At 41.2% G+C, this 22,857-nt stretch overlaps 2 protein-coding genes across 2 annotated transcripts in view; one reads left to right on the forward strand and one right to left on the reverse strand.

Moving 5' to 3' along the window:
• The window catches only part of LOC134657462 (protein phosphatase PP2A 55 kDa regulatory subunit), a 75,517-nt gene that overhangs the window by 37,858 nt on the left and 14,802 nt on the right, over positions 1-22,857 (reverse strand). The gene's annotated exons all lie outside the window — the stretch shown is intronic.
• LOC134657735 (uncharacterized) lies at positions 3,493-8,628 on the forward strand. The gene is made up of 2 exons (XM_063513299.1): positions 3,493-3,628; positions 5,123-8,628. Exons 1-2 carry the CDS (start codon positions 3,493-3,495, stop codon positions 8,626-8,628), a joined length of 3,642 nt encoding a protein of 1,213 aa, XP_063369369.1.

Here is a 22,857-nt window from a genome sequence, read left to right on the forward strand (position 1 = left end):
TTTATAATTAGAATATAGGGTTGTTCATAAATATCTAACTATATCACTTGTCAAACAACTGTTATACGATGTATAGGTAGCTATCTTCTTTAATTTAATTTGCTTTGAAAATTGCGACTGCTGTGCTGTGATTCGCGTTGCGTGGTGGGCGCTACTACATTTGATTTTCTAAATTGAAAACATAAAATTAAGTCGATACTTACTGAAAAGTTTGAATTACAGCACCGTCTTGTAAATCGTTACCTACTTCATGATTAAATCATTTCAAATTTGAAATTTTCATCTGACAACCACTAAAACGTAAAATTAGTAACATATAACCAGGGAAACATCCCAAGAGTATGTTTGAAAAAACTCCATCTAACAATATTGATGAGGAAACTACCGTACTGTGAATTCAATTGAAATTGAATTGCCAATCTTTATTATTTACTTGTGTGTGGTATACAGGATGTTTGGTAATTGGATTATCCGTGAAATAGAGCGTGGGGCTGAATTCCGGAGCTGTTACACGTATTGAAGTCTTTAGTGTTTACGCTCTTATATGTATTAAAGACCATAAATCTGGGTGCGTAGCCAACATCCCAATCGTTTACGCTCCGTAGCGAAAACGGTCACTGTCGCACAAGCATAGGGAAGAGTGATAGAGGGAGACAAAGCGTCTTTTGTCATTTTGAGAGAAGAGATGCAAATAACTCAATAGCAACCACGAACTAACAACAGACTTAAATTCCTAGCAACTTTAGGTAAAACCTTGGACCTTTAATTGAAAATCTAACTTCAACGTTGTTTAAATAAGCTTAGGGATTACAAATTACAAACTAAAGGGTATTGACTTACACTTTGAGGCCTTTGTGTTTAGTTTTCTCTACGCCTTTGCCTGAAATTACAGATCACACGCCTACAGAACCCCTAGTGTAAATTTCATTTGATAGCGTGACGTGCTTTCCCGATTGCGGTATGTCTACTTTTTGTGTTATCTATAGCTAATATTATAACCGGATTAATGGGAACTCTATTCTCTCAACTCCTGCTTGTAATATTAGTTGTAAATTGTTCAGGAATACACTTTTCGTCTGTCAATCTATTGTCAAGTAACGGTACTGATAAATCCACTACTTTAGGCCACCAAACGAAGGAATCACAGCGGATATAATACATGTGTAAGCCAATTTTAGCATGTGGTGTAGATAATGGTGTATTAAACAAGATACTAAAAGTACCGGGGGGTGGTGGTGAAGCTAACGGGTAGGGGGGGGGGAGGTTTGAGGTCCCTTTTTTATAGTTTTTCGTAAATAATTCTTAAACGGTGGCAGGTAGCAAAAAATGTTCTATCACATAAGTAATCTACATAAAATTTTCTACAAATAAGATTCAGTGCACTTTTTCGCTAGCATCAATATTTTAAAATGTATTATTTAAAGTGGGAAAGTTACGTATAATTTGTTCTAGGGTCGTTTTTTTTAGTTTTCCGTAAATAACTCGTAAACGGTAGCCCACAGTAAAAAAATATGTTTTACATAAATAATCTATTTGAGATTCCTTATAAAATAAATGCTACGTTTTTTCGCTAGGATCACGAAAAGGACTACGAAAATAAGCAGCGCAGCGTTTTGGTTACGCGCTGGTCAAGGGGATTGGGGGTGTCCGACCCTGCGGCCGGCACAATTTTGGATTAGGATAAAAACTGGTTCAATGGTGGATAACTTGTTGAATAAAACGTTGATTTCTATAAAATGCACATTGTATTTACTTTTCACATACTTTTTGCTATGAATAGACATTATAACTAATTTTACTGGTTTTGTATAAAGAATTGCAATTTGCATGGGCAGCCATTTTTGGTAGAGAGAAAAACATAGATAATATATCTTTGACATAAACCTAGGTCGAGCTGTTTGAGGTATCAAAATAAACTATCTCAACAACGAATGGCAAATTACTCATAAATCTTATAATAATACATATAACGCTCAAACATCCCGCCCGCCAAGAACAGAATGTTCTTCTTACCGCCCGCCATGACATCACATCATACAGAAATATATAGAAGTACAAACATAACAAGGTTTAGGCACTGCACATTACTAAGTTAATAAACTAAAATTATTAACTAGAGTCAACATAACATCAATAAATAACTTTGAACTCTATCTAAAATTTTAAACAAAACAATACAAGTTAAAATGTTCACTAGTCTATAAGTAAGAGATCATGAACATCTTTGATAACAATCTATAGAGATAGAGATCACAGGCTTAACTAAGGCAAGTTACATTTCTATGCTAAACACTTCTTAACATTCACTACTATACCCGTACAAAGTGAGTATCATCAATCATTAGGGGCTTTACCCTTTTATAACAACATAACATAAATGAAATTAAAAGAGAAACATTTATAATTATACCTATTAGGCACAAATAGTACTCTTTCCTATCAGTCATTTTGAACAAGTACACTAGCATAGTTTTACATAACTAGTAGAATTTAAAGTATTAAATTATTAATAGGAACTTTAGTGACAGCTTTGTAGGAACTTCATTAAGTACCTAACATTATACAGTAACAGTGTTCAATTATGCCGTTCATATTACAATGTATTTTTCGCATTCACTGTGGCAACACCTTGTCACAGTTAAAATTCAAATATTTAAAAAATAAACTGTTGCTCTGTCATACAGTTGACAGAGCCAGTGTATCAAAAACCTACCACCAGTTCACATCCCCTTTCGTTGCTCTCGTCTATTTTCGCACCTTTTATTTAAAGCACTACTATACTAAGTACCTTAGTACATTATTAAGATCAGTGTTGTGTACCGGAGGACGCCGAACTCATCCGTGGCGGGGAAAATCTGAGGTCTAAGTTGGCCGACTGCAGGTAACGATTTTACGCTTCCTCTAGCTTGCGACAGAAAGCCAGAATCACCACCAGCGGTCTCCAACGGTGACCAACGATTTGGTTCCCACTGTCTCCGGATCAAAGGTAACTTCGCTTACACCTATACACACTTTAGTTTCAATTTCCATATTATTTATCCCCGATTTATCCCAACTTTCTTGCTCCATCGGCCCTAAATTTCACTCTCTCTTTCGCCCCTTTTTCGCTAAATACAGTCCACCTTTGCTATCGAACATTTTGGCCTTCGAGCCGGATATTTTGATAAAGCACCTATGGTTTGTCGTTTCTCGTTTTAGTATTCATAGTTGCTTATCGAATTTGTGTTGTCATCTTTTACATTTAAAATTTAGGGTAGACTTATAAAAGTTCGAGGGTAAGCAAGAAAGTTGGTCGTGTAGTGGTGCTTTAATAAAATCATTCGGTCACCTTGTTAATATCACTGGCAACATTTTTCATAATTGTCAAGTGTCAACTGTCAGCTGCCAGCCAGTCATTGAACTCATTGAAATTGTGGAAGGTGAATTGCAGTTTGTTTTGAACATTTTTTTGTGTAATTACTGCAATTGTTGTGGAGTTTTGTGTTTATTAATATGGCAGGCGGTGATAAATCTGTCGAGAAAGAGGATGCTGGTGTAGATACGGTGATGATTGCTCGTGACTATCAGGTAATGAGAATTGAGTATTTGCAAATGTTGTCGGATGCTGAATTAGCGTTGTGTGACGAGAGTGAGTTGTGTACAATTGCGAAGAACTTTCATGAAGCTCAAATAAAGCTTCTAAGTACTGCTCCGCGAAGCGAACACCGCGAGATTTGTTCCCATACCGCGATGTTCGACTCTAAGGTTAGGGCAGTGAGATCGCGTTTGCAAAATAGAAAGCAGGCTTTCGCTGGGGCTTCCGGAGTGTCGGGGACGCCGCAGCCGGTCTTGCCGAAGTTGCCGAAGTTGCAAATTAAAGCTTTCGATGGGAAAATTGACAACTGGGTAACATTTATACAATTATTCAACTCATTAGTACATAAGCGAACAGACATTGCCCCGGTTGAAAAGTTACATTATTTGTTATCGAGCGTTCAAAATGAGGCATATGACCTTATTAAAAATTATCCTGTCACCGATGACAATTACAAGGTAGCATATGAGGCGCTGTACAAGCAATATAATAAAATTAGATTAATTGCTACAACTTATTATGACAAGCTTGTTCAGTGTGAACCTGTAAAGGCGTCCCGGGCTAGTGACCTACAGCGGGTTCATCGGGTTTTCACTGAGAATCTGTCTATCCTGAAAGGTTTCGAATTGCCGGACAAGAATTTCTTGCTTATTCAATTATTGTGGTCAAAGCTGGATAGGAGCACAAAGGAGCAGTTTGAGTTAGAGCACAACTCGGATGATATCCCGGAGTTTGGGAAATTGCAGGATTTCATTGAAAAAAGACATCGGGCACTAGATGCTGCAGGGTCAATGGGGTTTGTCGCTAGTACTCCTCAGCCTAGTAGTAGTAAGCCTTCTAGTAAGTCAAAAATGGCCTTGGTGGTCACCGCTCCAACGTGTGTAGTTTGTAAACAGGCTCATAGCCTCGTATCCTGTCCAACCTTTTTAGAATATGACCCCGCTGATCGGTTTAAATGCGTGAAAGAAAACAAGTTGTGTATTCTATGTTTGTCGGGATCTCATTCTGTCAAGTCCTGCAAGTCAAAACAGCGGTGTGAGCAGTGTCGTTTCTCCCACCATACGCTGTTGCATTTTAATAATGTAAATGTGCCTGTCTCCCCGGCAGTGGTTGTAAATAGTTCGAAACATCCACCTGACACATCAAATCCACTGGCAATGGTGGCAAGTAATGTTGCGGCCTCTTCTTTGTTTGCAACTGCCAAGGTTTTGGTGAAGAATGCCCAAGGCGATTTGGTAGCGGTAAGGGCTTTGCTTGACTGTGCCAGTGCTTGCAACTTTGTAAGCGAGGCATGTGCAAAGAAGCTTGGTCTCCGGGCAGAATATGGGAAGCATGCCGTGACTGGTATCGGTGAAGTGGTGTCTAGGCCTGGTGGCACATTGTCATGTACCGTCTCGTCCAGCCTTGGAAATTCTGATACTGCTATTTCGGTAGAGGCTTATTTGTTGCCAAAAATCTGTCCGGAAATGCCAACGGATCACGTTGATGTCTCATCATGGCGACATATCAGGGGCTTAGAGTTGGCTGACCCTCATTGGCACATTCCAGGACCTGTTGACTTGCTCCTGAACGTTAACATTCTCGCTTCTTCGTTGCGCCCTGGTTTAATCCATGGGGCCCCTGGCCAGGCGACTGCCCTCAACACCATTTTCGGGTGGATTCTGATGGGTGACGCTGGCGACTGTGCTACGGACATCTGTCGTTCTCGGTTCCGTGGTAACAGTTGCCAACTGGTCGTGGGCAAGTTATCGATTGACGACTCTATTAAGAGGTTCTGGGAGTTGGAAGATGTCAGCTCTCCGAACACCGTCATCTTGTCGAAGGAGGATCAGCTGTGCGAGGAATATTTTCTCGCTAACTTTCGTCGCACAGAAGAAGGTAGATTTGTCGTTCCTCTACCTTTCGCTGACCATTCCAATAAACCCACCTTCTCGGGCTCTCGAGCCATCGCTCTTAAGAGATTTTCGTCGCTGGAGCGGAAGTTATTGAGTAACTCCGACTTCTACAAAAACTATGTAGCCTTTATGAAGGACTACGAAAGCTGTCGCCACCTCGAGGAGTGTGACCCTCCGAGGGTGGATGTGGGGAAGTTCTTCTACATTCCCCACCACGGAGTATTGAGGCCTTCGTCAACCAGTACTCCTCTCCGGGTCGTGTTTGACGCCAGTGCCAAGGACAACCGAGGCATCTCGCTAAATGACGCGCTACTACCAGGGCAGAAGCTGCAAAACAACATCTTCCACTTACTCCTTCGTTTTCGGTGGCATAATGTTGTTTTCACGGCCGACGTCAAGCAAATGTATAGGCAAATTTTAGTGTCCCCGGAAGATGCTGAATATCAGCGTATCCTATGGCGTCCGTCTGTCAATGAGCCTGTCCGGGACTATCGGCTGCTGACCGTTACTTACGGAGTTTCGTCCGCTCCTTACCAAGCTCTCCGCACCATTGCTCAATTGGCGAGGGAATCGGGGGAAGAATACCCTTCTGGTTCAGCAGTTTTAGACCGCGACATCTATGTCGACGATGTGGTGTCTGGAGCTCATTCTGTCGAAGAAGCACGGAAGCTTCGTTCGGAGTTGTCGACGATATTAGCTTCTGGTGGCTTCCATTTGCGGAAGTGGACGTCGAACCACCAGGAGTTCTTCGACGGTGTCCCCTCCTCAGACTTGTATTCTGAAGACTTTCGGGAGTTCAACTCCATTGGGGACATCTCTCTAAAAATTCTTGGCCTCTCGTGGTTACCTCAGGCGGACGACTTCACCTTTCGAGTGGCTGTCGAAGATCGTCGGTGCACTAAACGTACCATCCTCTCGGAAATTGCTCGAATTTTTGACCCTCTGGGCCTGCTCTCACCTGTGACGTTCTTCGCGAAGTACCTCATGCAGTTGCTCTGGGTCTCAGGTGTCTCATGGGATGACGACGCGCCAGAGAACATTGTATCCGAATGGCGTGAGTTCAAAGCGCAGCTGCCCTCGTTGAAGTCCGTCTCTGTTCCGCGTCGTATGGTCAAAGATTTCGTTTCGCTCGAAGTCCACGGGTTCTGCGATGCCTCAGAGCGAGGGTTTTGCGCGGTGGTTTACGTTCGAACGTCAGGCGAGGACGGAACGCAGTATGTCCAGTTGGTCTGTGGTAAATCGAGGGTGGCACCCCTGCGTAAGTTGTCTATACCACGTCTGGAGTTGCTGGCCGCGGTACTGCTTGCCGACCTGGTGGAGTCGGTCGCAACAGCTCTGGAGCCTCTCCACAAAATCGATAAGGTACAGGCGTGGTCCGATTCTAGCGTTGCGCTTACTTGGATAAAGTCTTGCCCTTCCAAGTGGAAAACTTTCGTGGCTAACCGCGTGAGCCACATCCAGGAGATTATTCCTCCCGATTGTTGGCGACACGTGAGGACTGGCGACAACCCAGCCGACTGCGGGTCGCGGGGGCTCTTGCCGGATGACCTGGTCCACCATAGTAACTGGTGGAAGGGTCCATCTTGGCTCGTGCTGGACAAACCTGACTGGCCTAAGTCAACGTTGTCAGTCGACGTGGATGTCCTACACGAAGAGCGCAAGGTGACTGTCCTCACTGTCTCAGTACAGGAAACGTGGACAGACAACCTAATGAACAAGTTCTCGGCACTGAGGACACTCCAACGTGTCCTCGCATATTGTTTTCGTTTCGCGCACAACGTAAGAAACCAAAAGACGTCCAACAACCTGTTGGACGGTCCTTTAACACCCCTGGAGATTAAACAGGCGCTTATGTTCCTCGTGCGTTCTGTTCAACAACACCACTTTGCCTCGGAGATCGAGAAAGTTAAAAACAATCTGTCGAACTCTCTCCCGAAGGCATTTAAGAAGTTGTCTCTATTCCTCGATGACGCGGGTCTCTTGAGGGTGGGCGGACGCCTGTCGCGAGCTTCTCTCGAATTCGATGTTAAACATCCCCTGTTGTTACCCCGCGACGATCGTCTTACCTCCCTCTTGATCGACGAGTACCATAAGCGTTTCATGCACCCAGGCGTGCAAACGCTTCATAATTTGCTAGCGCAGCATTTCTGGATACTGTCCCCAAAACGAGCTATCCACTCAGTCACGTCGAAATGCATGAAATGCTTCCGTGTTCGACCACTCGGTGCTCCTGCGCCGTTCATGGGCGACTTGCCGTCTTATCGGGTAGCCCAGCTCAAAGCGTTCCTGAGTGCTGCTGTCGACTTCGGAGGACCTTTTGACATAGCTCTGGGTCGCGGGCGAGGCAACAAGACCTACAAGGCTTACATTTGCGTCTTCGTGTGCACTTCGACTAAGGCTGTACACACGGAGCTCGTCACTGAGCTGTCCTCAGACGCATTTCTCGCCGCGCTTCGCCGCTTCGTCGCGCGTCGTGGTCGGTGTAATCGGTTGGTTTCCGACCAGGGCAAGAATTTTGTCGGCGCGAGCAATGTTCTGCAACGTCTCGTAGGAAATGCTGCTACGAATAGCGAGATTAAATTCGAATTTAATCCGCCAGGCAGCCCTCACTTCTCAGGTCTGGCTGAGGCCGGAATCAAGGCTGTCAAAACACATTTGGCTCGAGTCATCGGTAGCCAGAGGTTGACGTACGAGGAGTTTCTGACAGTCTTGACTCAGGTTGAAGCTCTCCTTAATTCAAGACCTCTTACTCCTCTCAGTACCGATCCTAATGACTTATCGGCCCTCACTCCGGGCCATTTTCTCACAACGGAGCCCTTATCTGTCGTGCCCGAGGAAGATCTCTCGGATGTTCGGGTAGGGCCACTTCAACGGTGGAAGTTGCTGCAGAAAATGCACCAAGACTTTTGGAACAAGTGGTCAAAAGAATACATGCATACTCTGCAGCAGCGAATGAAGTGGCACGACCGGCAAACCGACGTCCAAATCGGTGCTCTCGTGCTCGTGGTTAACGAGCAGACAGGCCCCATGAAGTGGCCTCTGGGTCGCATCGTCGACACTCATCCCGGGTCCGACGGGATTTGTCGTGTGGTGACCGTGCGCACGGCTACGGGATTGTACAAACGGCCCGTGGTCAAGCTGTGCCCTTTACCCGTCTAATCGCTCGTTGAGCGCTACTATCGTGTCGTCTATTCTGTGTATAGTATTAGTATTATCGTTCTAACTTTACTTGTATCGTCTTTCTTTTTGTCTAGTCAAAATACTAGTGTATTTTGGTGGGCGGAAATGTTCAATTATGCCGTTCATATTACAATGTATTTTTCGCATTCACTGTGGCAACACCTTGTCACAGTTAAAATTCAAATATTTAAAAAATAAACTGTTGCTCTGTCATACAGTTGACAGAGCCAGTGTATCAAAAACCTACCACCAGTTCACATCCCCTTTCGTTGCTCTCGTCTATTTTCGCACCTTTTATTTAAAGCACTACTATACTAAGTACCTTAGTACATTATTAAGATCAGTGTTGTGTACCGGAGGACGCCGAACTCATCCGTGGCGGGGAAAATCTGAGGTCTAAGTTGGCCGACTGCAGGTAACGATTTTACGCTTCCTCTAGCTTGCGACAGAAAGCCAGAATCACCACCAGCGGTCTCCAACGGTGACCAACGATTTGGTTCCCACTGTCTCCGGATCAAAGGTAACTTCGCTTACACCTATACACACTTTAGTTTCAATTTCCATATTATTTATCCCCGATTTATCCCAACTTTCTTGCTCCATCGGCCCTAAATTTCACTCTCTCTTTCGCCCCTTTTTCGCTAAATACAGTCCACCTTTGCTATCGAACAAACAGTATAAACCATATACATTCGCTGTACCATTTGGGTACCTACAACTAACATTAACACATTAATAACATACTCTTAGTCTTGCTCTGACTGGTAACAAGATAAGAATACAGAAAATAAAACAATAACTAGATTACAAATAATACTAGTTAGCAACCGGCAACACTATTAACTTGGAAACAGGTCTCACAAGTGTGGAATGTTTACATTTTAAGGTAACGACTCTAGTGACATTATCTGGACCAGGGTGCTTTTCTTGCACTAACCCGTATAACCACTTCGAGGGGGGGAGATCATCCTCCTTAACTAACACTACATCACCTACCTGTGGCTCCGGGGTGACCTTAGTCCACTTGTACCTCTGATAGAGCGTTGTTAGGTACTCCTGAGACCATTTTCGCCAGAACTGCTGCATGAGCTTCTGGGTGAGCTGCCATCTATGTAACGGGCTGATCTGAGAATCTTCATAGTTGCGATCTGGAGCAGTTACCAGAGCTTCGCCAACTAGAAAGTGACCTGGGGTGAGTGGACTCGTGTCCACTTCACTTGACGGCAGCTGGTACATGGGCCTACTGTTTAGGCAAGCCTCAACCTGGACCAAAACCGTTGATAATTCCTCGAACGTGAGAGTGGTGCCATCTAGGACTCGTTTCAAATGGTATTTAGTAGAAGCGACACCCGCCTCCCAGAGTCCGCCGAAATTAGGAGCACGGGGTGGAATAAAATGCCATTCGGTACCTTCATTCGCTAAGGCCTCGGCGACCTCTTTCATGACAGAAGACTCGCCCTGCTGGAAGAGGACTCGCAGCTCCTTGGATGCACCGACAAAGTTGGAGCCGTTGTCGCTCCAAATCTCCTTACAGGGTCCCCGACGTGCGACGAACCGTCTGTAAGCTGCTAGAAACCCTTCAGTGGTAAGTGAACTTACTGCCTCTAGGTGGATACAACGTGTTACCATACATACAAACAGTGCTACGTAACCTTTATAGCTTTTACATCCTCTACCTTTGGATATTCTAATATTTATAGGGCCTGCATAGTCGCACCCGGTGCGGTGGAACGCACGAGCAACAGTCACCCTTGTACTAGGTAAATCAGCCATGAAAGGTTGATTTTTGGTGGCTTTGTACTTAATGCATCTCACGCATTTACTTAGAATATGCCTAATCAAGCTTTTGGCACTGATAATTAGAAACTTGGATCTTACATAATTTAGGGTGAGTTGGGGCCCTCCATGGAGAGTCCTTGTGTGAGCGTCACTCACAATCAACTTCGATAAGTGATGGTCATGAGGCATTATTATAGGGTGTTTAACATTATAAGAATGATCGCTATGCTCAATCCTACCTCGAGTTCTCATAATGCCATCCTCGTCCAAGAAGGGACACAATGATACTATAATGCTTCTCCGGGAGATTGGATTAGAATTATTCAAGTTAGTTAACTCCCGAGAGAAAGCTGAGGATTGACTTGCTTTGATACCTACCTTTAAGGCATTATCGAGCTCCCTTGCGGTCAGATAGGATGGAAACGATTCTCCTTTCAGTTTTCTACAAAATCTGAGACAGTATGCTACTACTCTTACCGTCTTGGATAAAGATGAGTATCTCGTCCAAACACTCAACTCTTCGGATGGCTGATCAGAGGATAAAACAGTACATACATTTACTTTCATGGGCTTGGCTTCAAGCTCAGTGGATACAGTTTCGGATGTTGGATGCTGGTAGTTGGGGTCTTGTAGCCATGCTGGACCCTGGACCCACAACTCGAATTGGATAAAATCGGCTGGTGACATTCCTCGACTTGCACAGTCTGCCGGGTTGCTGGTGGATTCTACATGCGCCCACTGATCATGGTTTAGTATGGATAGAATATCAGTGACGCGGTTGGCAACAAACGTTGTCCAGCGGTTCGGCTCCCCTTGAAGCCAAGCTAGGACTATAGTCGAGTCTGTCCAAGCCCTGCAATGACTGACTGGGATGGATAGAATAGCGGATACTTCTCCCAGCAGTTTGGATAAAAGAACTGCCCCGGACAGTTCAAGTCGGGGTATGGATAATTGGCGGATTGGAGAAACCTTCGTCCTGGCTGCGACTAAATGGACAGTGACATTACCTTCATGATCCACTACACGAATGTATACGACTGCTGCATAAGCGTCGTTGGATGCGTCGCAATAGCCATGTAGCTGGATATCACTCGCGTCCTGCCGGACACCGACCCATCTTGGCAAGACGAAGCTGTTGAGAACTGGCAGCTGCTCCCGGAACTCGTTCCACTCCGTCAGCAAGTTGGAAGTTACTTCCTGGTCCCACGAGTGACCTGAAACCCACAGTTTCTGCATGTATATCTTAGCTCGGATAATAACTGGGGAAATCCATCCCAGTGGATCAAAAAGACGTGAAATGTCAGACAAGATGTTTCGCTTAGTGACGGGGTTTGGCTGTGGAGGTAAGTTAACCTTATAGTGAAATGAGTCAGTCTGATGATTCCATGACAAGCCAAGGATTTTGATCATGTCATCCATTTTTATGTCTTTGTCAGAGCTAGTAACTGGGCGTGGATAAATTGTTTCCATTAATTTTTGGCTATTAGTTGCCCATTTTTGTAATTCAAACCCAGCTTTACTTAGCAAACTGACCATTTGTGAATAGATTTGGATGGCTTCATCATCAGACTCACACCCACTCATGAGATCATCCATATAGAAATCTGTCAGCACCCTTTCTGCAGCCAATGGATAATCTTTACCATCATCTTTAGCCACTTGCTGTAAACTTTTGACTGCAAGATAAGGAGCTGACGAGACCCCGAAAGTTACACGTAACATCCTGTAATCTTTTACAACATCATCAGAACTTTCACGCCACAGCAGGCGTTGGAAATCAGTATGTTTGTCCACGACTTTAACCTGCCTGTACATTTTTATAATATCCGCTATAAAGCAGATTGGATGAATACGCCATCTCATAATGATATGACGCAGTTCTGGTTGTAGTCGTGGACCAACCAAGAGATCATCATTCAGAGACCTGCCGTTGACACCTTTAGAAGAGCAGTCAAAAACCATCCGAAACTTGGTTGTGGATCTGTCGTTGCGAATAACAGCATGGTAAGGCATGTACACACAACCTGGTTTCGCAGCTTCTTGCTGATCTTGGATAAGTTCCATGTGATCGAGTGATAAATATTCATTAATCACTTTGGTATATTCCTGCTTTAGGAGTGGATCGCAATTCATCTTTTTCTCCAAGGTGAGAAATCTCCTTAAAGCCACTTTCCGTGAATCCCCATACTGACATAACGGGTCATCATCACGAAATGGAAGACTAACAACATAGCGACCTGTACTGTCCCTAGTTGTAGTGGATGCATAATACTCCTCACACGCTTGGTCTTCCTTAGACAACAAGGTGCGAGGCTGATCAGTTTCAATTTCCCAGAATTGACGGAGTGTATCATTAATGGAGCTATCCAGAATATGTGCAGTTATAAAGCTATTAGAATGGTTACTCACTTGTGTTCTTCCTGACAGGATCCAGCCCAAAGCGGTATTTTGTGCTATCAGGGTAGACTTCGGATCCCGTACAATACCATCTGTCAGGGTCTGTCCATACACCTCAGCACCCAGCAACATGTCCACATGGCCTGGAGTCTCATATCCTGGATCTGCCATCTTTAATTTCTTCAATTGTGGCCAATCATGAATCTCAACTTTCTGTGAAGGAATGGGATTAGTAACCTGACTTACCACATATGCCTGAACAACACAACTAAAAGAGCCACAAGTGGATTGTATTACGAATTGAACCTTGTGCTTAATTGCTGTTGGCAATGGAACTTTCTCCCCGCCCAGTCCTGATGGATCAACACTACCATTTACAGGTATCTTGTGTAACTGAAGTAACTGAACAGTATGCTCAGTCACAAATGATATTTGTGAACCCTGATCAAGAAATGCCCTAAGTGTATGACAATTGCCCTTATTTTCTACCTTAACTAATGCCGTAGTTAACATTACCTCACTATTGGAAGTATTGGATTCACACGAACCTTCAGTAGCATGCGCTACAATGTTACTAGGTACAGGTTCCTTCTGCTCTGGCTTCTCATGGATAGCTTCACGCTGTTTGGTGTGGATCTTTTCCCCTTCACTGACTCGACTTGGTTGCACTGAAGGTGGTTGCTCGCTGTCCAGATGCAGCAGGGAATGGTGACGACGGCCACAACGCTTACATGATGTGTCGCGCTTGCACTGTACTGCAGAGTGCTTTGCTCCAAAGCAGTTGAAGCACAACGCCTTGTTTTTGACAAAGTCCCGCCGTTGTTGTACCGAGTCCTGGCTAAACCGCTTACATTGATACAACAAGTGAGCCTCTGCACAGCATGGACAGGATACAGATGACGCCGTTGTAGTAACACTGAACACTTTAGGACGCTCTGTTTCTTTGGGTCTTGTTTCTCTCTTGTTACTTGGCTCTAGGAACTCTAATGCTCTGAATCTGGATTCCAGGAACGTTGAAAATTCACTAAAAGTTGGTAGTGAATCTGAGTTATCACTGATCTTGTGTTCCCATTCTTTCCGGGATTCCTGATCAAGCTTCTGTATGATCAGGTGGATAATGATGAGATCCCAGGTTGAAACGTCAACATTCATGTTGGTGAGAGCACTTAAACATTCATTTGTTGTGTCTAATAACTGCTTGACTCCATAAGAAGATGCAGTGGATAAGGTCTTTTGGCTTATTAATCGGTTGAGTATGCATGATGAGATATAGCGTGTGTTGCTGTACCTTTTCTTTAATAAAGCCCAACATTGTTCATAATTAGCATCAGTTATAGGTGTGTGTCGGATCAATTGCTCTGCCTCACCTGTCAGGTGACCTTTCAAATAATGGAGCTTCTGCACAGGTGCTAAAGTTTGATTGTTGTGGATCACAGATTCGAATAAGTCATGAAAGGTAGGCCACTCTGCATACTTGCCAGAAAACACTGGGATAACAATTCTTGGTAGCTTCACTGCACTGGATACGTTGGATACATTAGATTCATTTTGCATATTGTGTGAGTGAGCTGTGGATGCTGTTGGCAAGCTTGCTTGAGGGTTGATTTTGTCCAAAGCCTCTTTTAACTGACATTTATATTCGATGTATTTTTCTTCGACTCTATCATAAGTTTCAGCCGTGAAGTAGGTATTGTTAGGATCCTCGGATTCTAACACAATAGCCTGATGATTGTTCTCGAAGCATTTCCAATAGCCTTCTAACAGTTCTAACCTTGTTTCTAAGTATGTAATTGTAATCCGCGACTTGGGTGATTTTTTGAGGTTAGAAGCGGCTTTATCAATCTTCTCTTCTGTATTTTTCTGTAATTTTATGTATGAGTCGACTTCCATCTTGATATTGGTGATGAATTTTCACTGATTTCAATTGTTTCATAAACATCCGGTTTCGTTTGGACCAAATGTCCGACCCTGCGGCCGGCACAATTTTGGATTAGGATAAAAACTGGTTCAATGGTGGATAACTTGTTGAATAAAACGTTGATTTCTATAAAATGCACATTGTATTTACTTTTCACATACTTTTTGCTATGAATAGACATTATAACTAATTTTACTGGTTTTGTATAAAGAATTGCAATTTGCATGGGCAGCCATTTTTGGTAGAGAGAAAAACATAGATAATATATCTTTGACATAAACCTAGGTCGAGCTGTTTGAGGTATCAAAATAAACTATCTCAACAACGAATGGCAAATTACTCATAAATCTTATAATAATACATATAACGCTCAAACAGGGGGTCTAGTGTTATTAGTCTATGGCGTAGTCTATATAAGGGGTTGTATATACCTTGACTACCCTCAAGTTAATATTGACTCTGGACGGAGCAAATTCTTTGTCTTAATTGAAATGCCTCGACGTACTTCGAGCGTAAAACTTGCTCGCTTGGGCGTAAGCTGCCCTTTTACTCTACTTTCACAGAAAGGGTTATGTTTTTGCGAGTATTTGTTGGAACTAGCTTACAACAATGATGTTGACATGTGCGTTATCGTTGTTAGAACATATTAGAGTTCGTATAATGATATAAAAATACACTTAAGGCAAAATAAGTTGACTTTTATCACTTCACTATCACTACATAGTATAAACCAAAGTCGCTTCCCGCTGTCTGTCTGTCTGTCTGTATGTATGCTTAGATCTTTAAAACTACGCAACGGATTTTGATGCGTTTTTTTTAAATAGATAGAATAATTCAAGAGGAAGGTTTATGTATTATTTGTTAACCCGTGCGAAGTCGTGCGGGTCGCTAGTTATTATATATATATGATTTAATTTATATAGGTAACTAACTTATATAAATTAATGGGTATAGGTATAGGAGGAGGCCTATACCCAGACAGGGGTTCGTATACAAGAAAACGATGATGAAATAGTTCAATAGTATAATATATACTTATGAAATAACTTACGTGATGGTAAATAAATGGCTTAAATAATAAATAATAATAATATGATGTAATTTATTATGTTATCCGACTAGTCTGTGACGTGACGCGCGATGCGTAAAATATGTAAATGTTATGTTAATGTTCAATTAAAATTTAATATATTACTTATAAAGAGAGCAGTTATACCGGTTGTTTAAGCATTTGCTTATGTAGTGGGTACTGAGCAAAGGTTGATAACTAAAACTACCTAAATTAACAGGTAAAATTAATCCGAATAGGTATATTTAATTTTTGGGGAAAATAGGGTTAAAATCTTTTTGCTCTTAAATCTTTAGACGAGCAATTCTTGTATCTGGGGGCACGGCAGTGTAATGCTTTACTCGTACCGTACTCGTAAATATGTGTAATGCTCAAACTGCAGTTAGCGCTAGCGTTATGTTCAATTAGAATTATTTTTAATAGGTGACGATGATCCTTTTGTCATTATGCAGCCGTGCGATGGCCAAGTCATTTTACGTATTACAAATTAAAGATATCTTATTGATACGGTTTTAACACCCCCTGGCACTGATTAAAATAACCGACTTGGTTTCACATTACATCTCAAAACTTTTTTGTAGTAAAAGCGTTGCGAGACTTGCACCTTTTTACATGTAATGTTTTTGATGGGATATTTATATATTTCGGGGATCTCGAAAACGGCCAGCTCTAACGATTTCGATGAATATGGAGGTTTTCGGTGGCGAAATCTAGCTAGGTCTTATCTCTCGGAAAACGCGCATTTATGAGTTTTTAAAAGTTTTCCGAGCTAAGCTCGGTCTCCCAGATATTTATGTTAAATTTCCTAAACCTAATATTTAAAACCTTTAACTTTAACTTACAGCGTCCCACCGTCCTAAGTCTGTATGCATCCCATACATACATACCTTATAGTTACAACATTTTTCTTTTGTTTGTCAGAACAAGATACGAGTTTTATTTTCAAAGTAGTGCCGATATGTATAACATAATTAAATCTTTGCAAAGGGGTTGTTGTACGACACACTACCCGTTATTATAAACATGTTCAAAAGGTCACGCAATAAGGGAGTTTCCCATACTATTTACTATAGGGAAGCTCGACTTTGGTCCTAGTAAACCGGAATTCCTTATAAATATGTTTACGACTAGTCGAGGTCGTATATAGTCGAGCGAACTGCGACCTTATTAGTGGGTAGTAGAGTTTATTATGGTGATCATAGCAATGAGGCGTACGTGAGAATTGTGGAAGTGGATGCGATAGTGCTAAGTATTGGCATCAGCTGTTCTCAATCTTTCTGTGTGCTTAGCAGGCTAGTGAGTCCTGAGTAGGCCTAGCACATGATTGGCGCGACAGTATCTCGCGGCGAGATAGACTACACGTCTATTTCTAACTACGTTAACCCCTCGTATGCTGCCTGTCAAATTTGATCATTGAAAAAGTGACCTTGACATTTACAACAATAGATGAAAATTCCCACGCACGGATCCGTGTCTTAGACATTATTATATTATTATTGCGAGCCTATTGTGTCCCACTGCTGGGCAAAGGCTGCTGTCTTAGACATACGAGGGGTTAATCAAAGAGGGACTCAGTGTTGTCTATCTCGCCGCGAGATACAGTCGCGCCAATCATGAGCTAGCCCGGCTGTTTTAAGACTCGACACTAAGTTTTTCAGATTCTTATAACTAAGTCGTATCTCGAGTCCTTTTAACCAGCTAGAGACCCGAGCGTTGTAGAGACTTGGGTTTTTTCGGAGATTTTTTTTTTTTTGTGCACAACGCATACTTAGTGGGAGGGTGCCATTCCCGATTGAGTCAAATAAAACCGTCAGTAAATTTATGGCAATGGCGGGATCTGGTGATCGTTCGAACCATGGTTTAAATATTTAGTATGACCTACATATTCATATATCAGCATAATAGGCAGACATGTGCTTACAAACATATCTCGAATACTCACATCGGCTTAAAAAGGTTTCGCTACATTTTGAGAACCTCTGTTTGCCAAGGAACTTAAGTGCATTATGTCATGCCATTGGCTGAAGTGGGAACGAGTAGCTTTTATCGCCAATATCGGGTTCCCGAGAGTTCCACACTTTTTGTTCCACGAGGAACTTAGTACTGGATATATTGTACGTAAAAATTCAGTCAATTTTGTTCACAGCTTAAATATATAGTGACGGCCAAATATAATATTAAATAAGTGAAATAAGACTGTAAGGGTCCGAAACTTCGGGATGTAGTAGAAATTCAATATACCTACGCGATATAATCCGTTTAAATAGTTTTATTTCATGAGTAACTATCGCGGTAACCGAAGACAATATTATAAAATGAGTGGCGAAATATATTGTAACATACGTTTATTAGGTAGTACATAACATAACATCATTATTTCATTAGGTTCCTACACTTCCTACTTAAATATACCTACCTATTCGTTGCTAGGTAACTAATTTTAACCTTCGCCAACGCTAACGTTCGGACAATTACAGCAAACCATTAATTTCTTACCCACAATCATCCCACAATTAGTCCCAAACATGTCACGTGCAGAAACCAGGCGTTCGTAAACGTTCTCCCTTTTACAAACAACCCTAAAGGGCTAATTATACGTAGAGATGCCACGAATATTCGGCAACTATTCGGTATTCGGCCTATTCGGCCACTATTCCTACTATACTATTATATACTATTGCCTACTATTCGGCCGAATACCGAATATCTGTTGCACCTACCTAAAAAGAAAAATTGCACAATAAAAATTACCAAAAACTAGGTATTGAATAGAATCAGGCGTTACTTTGCGGAAATACATATTGATTAAAACCAAAATATTAGCAAAGTAATATTTTGGTTTTAATTTTAAAAACTAGGTATATTTAATATGTGTTCTTGGAAAGTTGTCAAATACGAAGACCCTTTTTTTTATTAAAAACACATCTTATTTTTATCATGGGTCTGATTTGTTTGACTCTGACTACATTAATTAATTCTGTTCAATAAAAAATGTCTTATAAGTTTTCATAATAATTGTGACTCAAAATGTTTGCATGTCATGCCGAATATTCGGCGCTTCGGCCGAGAGGGGCCGAATATTCGGTATTCGGCCAAAACCACTATTCGGGGCATCTCTACAGTAATTAGATCGACACTTGCCATCGGGCCAATAGAACCACATAGTACATTGTACCTAGATTTAGGATAAGTACTTAATAATAGTCTAGGCCGGGACCCTAACTTAAAACCGGGACGTGGGGCCAATGACCCCGCCTCGCTGTCACATAAATTATGAAACTTTTCTTTGCATAGTAAATTGGAAGTGAAAATGATAAGAAAAATATTTTCTCGTAATTGCTACTGAAATGAATGGATTATACCCTCACTTTATTGAAAGAAGGATAAAATCAAATTAGATAAGTTACTTACATTTTTTGTGGGTTAAGCTGTTTTGAGATTGCAGTTCCTAACCTACATTGCTGCTCGGTAAATTTTCAAAAATTATTTACTGGGTCAAAAAAACTTCTTAATTAATGATTACCTACACGGATAAATTCTATATCTGGTTTAATTTTTCGCCCGTATTGGATTTACACATTGTATACAAATAAAAAAGTATCGTGTTTCGGAGGTTCCGGGGCAAACTGCCGAATCCGACACAAGACAAGAGCAGCCGATGCAACGGAGCCACGCCGTTTTGTCGAGTAAATAACTAGTGTTTATAAGTTTTAAGTCTATAAAATACATATGTATGTTAGTCTGTAAGGTATTTGTAATATGGGCCTTGTTGCCTAATTTAAATTTCTAAATACTAAATAAATAGATAAAGACAATGGCATTATGAAATTTAAGTGCAATGAGGCCAATGAGCAAGTTGCATGCATGAACTATTAGGGTTTTGTAAAAAACGGTTTTTTTTCTGACTTGACAAAAAACATGAAAAAAAACCGTGAAAAAAAAAACCGTTTTTTTTCTGGAGTACGTTTTTTTTTCAAAAGTATGAAAACTCAAAATTTGCAAGGCAGTTAATACTTTTATACGGTTGTTTTACTTGTTTTAGACTTTATGTTAACCATTAAACCAATTTAATTTAACAACTTTGATTAATAACAACATAAACGAAATCTGTAGTAGTAGTTATCGCAATTTACTGTTGGCAACACCAACGCCTCTCGTCGCCGCATCGGGGAATTCAGGGATTCCGGATACTGTACTGACATACTTACTTTAATGTACTTAGTTTTAAGTTACTTATATAAATAAATCACGAAAAACTGTTATTGTGGCATATTTATGTTCATCTGAAAAAAAAACCTAATTTTGAAAAAAAAAAAACCATGGTGCCAGGTTTTTTTTCATGTTTTTTTTTCATAAATTCGAAAATAAAATCATTTGGTTTTTTTTCTATTTGCAACCCTATGAACTATCAATATAAAATGTCAATAATTTAGGTCAATCACGCTCAGTTGAACATTATATATGCTGTCATTTAGTACAAGGAAACAATGAGTCTGAAGCCACAGAACCCAAAACAATCACAATGGCATGATATCATTCAGTGGCATGTCGCGACAATGTTGTGACAAAGATTCATCGAGGCACTGTAGTGTGTCAGCCAAGTCACGAGGTTGCAAGTCAATAATCTTTAGCCCCCTTAATGGCAAAACTTTACAAATGTTTTATCCCTTTCTTAAAAATACATGATTCAAAATTAAAACAAACGTTTAATAGCTAATTGAGGTTTGTACCAAGCTTGTACCGCATTTATCAGTAACGCCATTACAGAACGCCTAAGTACATTATGAAATTTAAAAATAAAAATTTGCAATGCCGTTTTGGAGATAAAGGGGAATATTTAATTCGTATGCCTACACAACAAACAATTGCGAAAACTCGTGAAAGCGCGCAAACACAACAGTGCAAGAAATACAGTAGGCAAGTAAGAATTGCGTAAGTAATAATTAACTTACTGCACGCAGTTTGGCTCTAATAGTTTGATAGTAACGGTTGTTGAGTTTGCGTTAAGGGCAGTATTTAAACTGAATCTTCATCTACAAGGGAGTTGCTATCCTGGAATCGCGAGTTCAAGTCTCGACCGAGGAAGTGATTTTTATTTATATCTGATTAATCGAACTACTTTTTGGCTGGTAAAAAGACTAAAACTTATTCCAAATCCTAAATATTGAATTAATTAGGCATTAGGTACCTAAACGCCTATGAACAAGTTATAGTGGAATAGGGATGATGACACATGTTGAATTTTATAACAAAATCTAGTAATATAGATAGCAAATGAGCAATTTTTCACAATATTGTGGATATTTAAAAAAATATATGGAAATAATACAAAAATACAGCACCTGAAAGTTTCAAAATTACTTAAAGTTTTTTTTTAACTTTCAAAAACGATATAAAGATTGTATAGCAAGCGACTATATACATAAACGCAATATTTCACCCACAAAAATGAAATTTTCTTGTTTAGTCCCTACTTCAAGGTGCGATCTCATCAGTGAGCTTGACGTCACATAGCGATTTGTTAGGGACGTTTCGCGAGTGAAGTAGGTACGACTGTCGGACTTTGACTATCATTTCTGACTTTTGTATTGATTTAATGCAATGGGTCCCATATAGACATCGATCCTTAAAACAAACCTGATCGATTGATACCATAAATGAAAATTTGTCATCTAGCCTATTATGAATTAATGCTAGTTAAGGCGAAGCCTTGAGGTAGGATTAACGATGAACATGTCAAAGACCAAGCTCATGACTAACAGCCCGAAAAGAAAAGTGGTAGTGGATGGAGAGGAAATGTCATATGTCCAGGAATACATATACCTATGTCAAATAGTCTCTTTCCAGGCACGACAGGACAAGGAGGTCGCAAGACGAACCGGAAGTGCCTGGAAGAGCTACTGGTCTATGAAAGAGCAAATGAAGGGAGATTTCCCCATATCCCTAAAACGAAAGCTCATGGACATGTGTATTCTTCCCATCCTAACCTACGGAGCACAGACTTGGTCCTTGACAAAAGTTCAAAAATCCACTCTCAGGGTTTGTCAACGCGCCATGGAGCGTAGTATTCTCGGCGTGAAGTTAACCGATCGCATCAGAAACACAATACTACGCTTCAAAACCCAAATAGCTGACGTGGCTGAAACAGCCGCCAAGCTGAAGTGGGACTGGGCAGGACACGTTTGCCGTATGCCAGATGACTTGTGGGCTAAATCAACCACCAATTGGGCCCCACAAAATCGAACTCGAGGTCGCGGCAAACCTCGACGGCGTTGGCGGGATGACCTCGACGCCTTTGACAGGAACTGGTGGGAGACGGGTCAAGACCGGGATACGTGGAAAGGGAGGAGGGAGGCCTTTGCCCAGCAGTGGGACACTCTAGGCTCATATAAATAAATAAATAAAGGCGAAGTTATGCACTAAAGGCTAATTTAATTTAATTTTAATTCTGTTTTTGTTTTTAATTATGAATTTTATATGTAGGTACTAACATCTAGTTTCTAAGTTTCGATGTAAGTAGACTAACACTATGGATGTAAAAGTCTGAAATAAACAATTTGTTTTTAGGGTACGTATTGCCAACCATTATTTTCAAAGAACTGCAACATTAATAAAAAATATGTGATCCGGCCAATAAACCTAGTGATTCATTACATTAGTTAGTATTCTTTTCCAATACTACTAATGTGACTGCCAACTACATTTGTTTACGTTGTAAACTGTAATCAGTTCAATGATTTTCCGTACTACAGTTATTTTTAAACCTGACGATTGTCTCTGTTATATATGTAGAAGGAAGTGTTTGTTATAAATAGATTATAATTTATAGTCATTTTAACACAGCCAACTGTCAACAGAATAGATAGGTCACTGATGTCTAACTAATCACTATCATCATCAATTGTGTCTTAGAGGTATAGAGATCCATAGTTGATCACAAAAAAAAAACATTTTTGTATTATGTGTCTATAGTTATTTGTACAACAAGTGATCAAAGTTTGATATTTCTTCGAGTGCTTATTTTGAGTCCCGTGCAAGCGAAAGA

Source organism: Cydia amplana, chromosome 20 (genome assembly GCF_948474715.1).
Source record: "Cydia amplana chromosome 20, ilCydAmpl1.1, whole genome shotgun sequence".
Classification (NCBI taxonomy): domain Eukaryota; kingdom Metazoa; phylum Arthropoda; class Insecta; order Lepidoptera; family Tortricidae; genus Cydia; species Cydia amplana.